Source organism: Mugil cephalus, chromosome 20 (assembly GCF_022458985.1).
Source record: "Mugil cephalus isolate CIBA_MC_2020 chromosome 20, CIBA_Mcephalus_1.1, whole genome shotgun sequence".
Taxonomy (NCBI): Eukaryota; Metazoa; Chordata; class Actinopteri; order Mugiliformes; family Mugilidae; genus Mugil; species Mugil cephalus.
The window spans coordinates 6,308,714-6,312,446 of record NC_061789.1 but is presented as its reverse complement, the minus strand read 5'-3'; the positions used below and the strand labels follow the sequence as shown (position 1 = coordinate 6,312,446).

General features: G+C 51.6%; 1 protein-coding gene across 1 annotated transcript; it reads right to left on the bottom strand.

Moving 5' to 3' along the window:
* Window positions 1-412: 412 nt before the first annotated feature.
* nfil3-6 (nuclear factor, interleukin 3 regulated, member 6) lies at window positions 413-3,429 on the bottom strand. Its single transcript, XM_047571602.1, has 2 exons — window positions 3,122-3,429; window positions 413-2,351 (listed from the first exon to the last, which is right to left on the bottom strand). Exon 2 carries the CDS (start codon window positions 2,261-2,263, stop codon window positions 1,124-1,126), a length of 1,140 nt encoding a protein of 379 aa, XP_047427558.1. The 5' UTR covers window positions 2,264-2,351; window positions 3,122-3,429; the 3' UTR covers window positions 413-1,123.
* Window positions 3,430-3,733: the final 304 nt, after the last annotated feature.

The following is a 3,733-nucleotide window of genomic DNA, read 5'->3' as shown; positions in this document are numbered from 1 at the left end:
ATCTCTGAACTAATTTTCTGCAGGTGGTTTATTCCTATATCATTAACTTTATGTGCACTCGGTCGAAGATTTTCACGTGTACTCTCCCCTGTGATCGTTTAAATGCTGCGTCTATGCTTTATTCAGATGCTTCCATCCTTGTTACTAATCGTTTTACCCGTCCAGCCTCAAGCATGAATCATATGAGCTGCTCTTTTTTTCCCCCTCATTTTTAAGTATTATAATTATTTGCAATTATTACTCTATTATTAAAACATATTTGGCTATTATGCAGGTTTGGATAGGCATAAATATGCAGCTAATAGCCACTACAGTTCCCATGATGCAGATCAACGCACCTACTATTAGTAGCTTAAGAGTTCATGTGTGCCACTGTCAGACTGCAACTTCATCCAGTGATTAACTCCGCCACCACGTTGCTGAGCCAAGATTTATTTTTAATATGAAAACGCACGGACAGACAGCAGACATTAAATTCACCACCTCAGTACAGACGACAGGTAAGTGATAAAATACACTCAAACCGGGCGAGACGACAAAGAAAAGCACAGTGCATGTTACAGTGTTTTTTTTTTTTTTTCTTTCTGGGACACGAGTCGAGTGACACATAAAACATGTTTGTTGTGGCCTTTAGAGAGCTGATACCTGGGCCTCTGTTTGCGGGTGTAAGTCAAACCTCCTCTAATTAAACCGACGTCCGGCTGAATTTAACGCCGGGACCTGTTGTGTCTCCGTGGTGTGATGTGATGTGATGTGATGTGAGCAGGTGTGTGCGGTTTTTTAGTCGTCACAGTGTACGGGAATAAAGAAACTATTATTACAGATAAGACTCCCAGCCTGAGCAGTGTTGATCAAGTAGTTGTTAGACAGTAGATTATAAGCATTTAAAGACATTTATTACAATATAATACAATGTAAGAGATAGAAACAACAGTTGAATGTCCATTGCGCACGTTCCCGCGCTTGTGCGCGATTCCTCGGTTCTCTTAACGCTAAGAGTTTGTCCTTAAACGTCCAGGCGGCGCCTCGCTTCCAGCTCCTCAGTTCATTTTGGACATGAGCTGCTCTGTGAAAAGCTTCTTGAGCTGCGCCACCTCCTCCGTGAGAGAGCAGAGCTGCGACTTCAGGAAAGTGTTCTCATGCCGTACCTCCGTTTGCCCTTGCGTGGGCGGAGCCTGGACGCCGTAGCCGCCGGCGCCGCTCGGAGCGTTGTACTGAGGCGACTGCCTCCCTCTCCTGCTGCCTTCCTCCCCCTCCGCGTGCTGGAGCCAGGAGCCGGCGTGAACGCCTCCCGTTTCGCCCGCCCCGCTCCTTTGCCGGCGTCCTTCGGGCCCTCCCGTCCCGCGGCGGGGTGGGCGGGGCTGCGTCTGTGGTCGTCCCCCCCGTCGCCGCTCCCCGGCATCTTGAAGCGCAGCTTGTGGGGAAGGTTCTTCAAGGTCTCCGCCTGGTCCAGCTTCTCGGCGCTGAGCCCCGACGCGTGGTGGACGTCGGCGGGCGAGTGGTGGAGGTCGTAGCCCAGCTCCTCCGCCCTGTGGGGCGACAGTTTCCCGTGGTCGCTGAGCCGGTCTTCGAAGAAGACTGGGCTGCCCACGCTGGACCCACCCGGCGTGGAGAACCCGGAGTCCTCTGACATGTTCCCGGCGTCCCTGGTGCCTCTGACGTTCAGCGGGCCCGCGTGGTTGTGGTGGGGGTGTGGTGCCGAGGCGCCTCCGTCTCCCCTGTGGAGATAATAGTGAGGAGTCATGGGTTGAGGGGCGTGGTGCGGATCCGTGGTGAGAGGCAGGATCGGGGCGTTGGAGGGGTCTTTGACGAGGCCGAAGCGGAACTTCAGGGCCAGGAGCTCGGCCCGGAGGCGGGCGTTTTCCTCCAGCAGGGCCAGCACGCGGCTCTCCAGGACCATGTCGTTGACGCGGCGCTTCTCCCGCGAGCGCTTGGCCGCCTCGTTGTTCTTCCTCCTCTTGTCCCAGTAGCCTTCGTCCTTCTTGTCGACGGGGATGAACTCGCGCTTGCGTCGGATGCTGGACGACGGACTCTCTTTGCGTTTGATGGCCGTGCTGCGACCCAGCAGGGAGCGCGCCAACAGGCCGCTGGAGGTCAGGATGGACACGGCTTCGTCTGTGAAGGACAAAGGCGCTCCTCCTCCTCCTCCTCCTCCTGTTCCTCCTCCTCCTCCACTCGAAGCCGCTGCAACAGGTGACTCCATGTTGTGGAGCGCAGCCACGTCCTGCTGTCCCCTCATCTCCTGGGAGTCTTCCTCAAACATAACTAACTGATGAGCAGAGAGAACCACTGCGGGGAGCTGCACGCTCACTGGAGATCGCTGGGGATTGAGAACGAAGCAACACTGCCACCTAGCGGCCAAAGAGAATCAGGGAGAAGCGAGGTTTAGCGCTTACGCAACAGCCATTACAACACAATATTATGTAACCGAATTACATCTCCAGTGAAACCAGAGCAACTCCAACCTTGCGAGCCCCATACATACATTCATTCAATATGAGTCGTTGCGCTATAAACACAAACTAAATGAGCCATAACAGGCATTTGGCTTTGACTTTATACTCGGGGCGTTTTCCATAAACTGTAGAAACAAGTCGAAACGAACCTCGATTGTCAGAGTTTGACCTACATTTGAATTTAACCTCAGACATTTGTCTTTGATTGGTGCGTTGCTCGTTTTTAATTTGACTCCGTCTGTCGTTTTTTATTTTTTAAATTGTTCTTCTGGTGAGACTCCACTAACCTAATTTTATAAACGGTTTCCGGTGTTGCCGCTTCACTTTCCCCATCAGCGCTGACCCACATGTTTGACAAGAGACTTGCTGCTCTCCCAGTCGGCTGTTTTTAACTACGAGATCAGACCTGACTCATGTTTCATGCATTACACTTAGATTGACACTTGCGCAAGCTGTTACGGCGCGTTTTGGACAAGTTTGTGACTTAAGCGAAACGTCATTTATTTATATTAAAATTAAATGTTTTTTTTCTTATTGTTGTCGTTGAGTAGAAAATGCACAAACGAGCGAATAAAATGCATTCCTGATAATCCCATAAAAGGATTAAACGATGCAATTAATATCAACCAATTTAATACACAGAAAGATGGAACAATTAAAAGTACCTTCGTATAGACTGATCACTCGTCTCCGCCGGTGCGCATGCTTTCCGTCCGCGTCTCCGTCCGAGCGTGTTTTCGTCCGGTTCACCGAGAAGCGCGTCTCTCCGCCTCCCTCTCTGGTTCTAATGCCGCGGACCCACTCGGCGCTGTTACTTAATATTATCACCGGCGCGGCGCACCTCCACTCTGCTCCACTTGGAATGCCGCAGCTTCTATTTGTAACGTTGAGTTCAGCTCAGGACGGTCCCTATCCTCGCTTGAACCAGCGGGGGCCCTGTTTGAGTGTGCGCCTCTGAGCACCGCCTCCCTCCGTGACCCCCCCTCCCTGCCTCCCTCCCCGCCTCCCCACACCGTTCAAAGAAAAGCTCCTATGGTTGGTCACATAACAAAGCAGTTGAGGCACCGTCGTCGTCGTCGTCATCTGACCTCCGTAGCCCCGCCCCCTCTTTTACTGGATAATCCCACCATCACAATTAGGTAATGTTGCGCGTCTGTCTGTCTCCAGGGCATGTCTGTGTGAGTCACTGTATGCAAGAAAAGCATAAAACTCCATCACTATACCAGTCACAGTCTATACAGTATTTTTAGCAGAGCGACGTTTGCTTATAGGTGTTT

Excerpts from the sequence above, each read along its gene's own strand:
- nfil3-6 (XM_047571602.1), bottom strand. The coding sequence starts at position 2,263 with ATGTTTGAGGAAGACTCCCAGGAGATGAGGGGACAGCAGGACGTGGCT.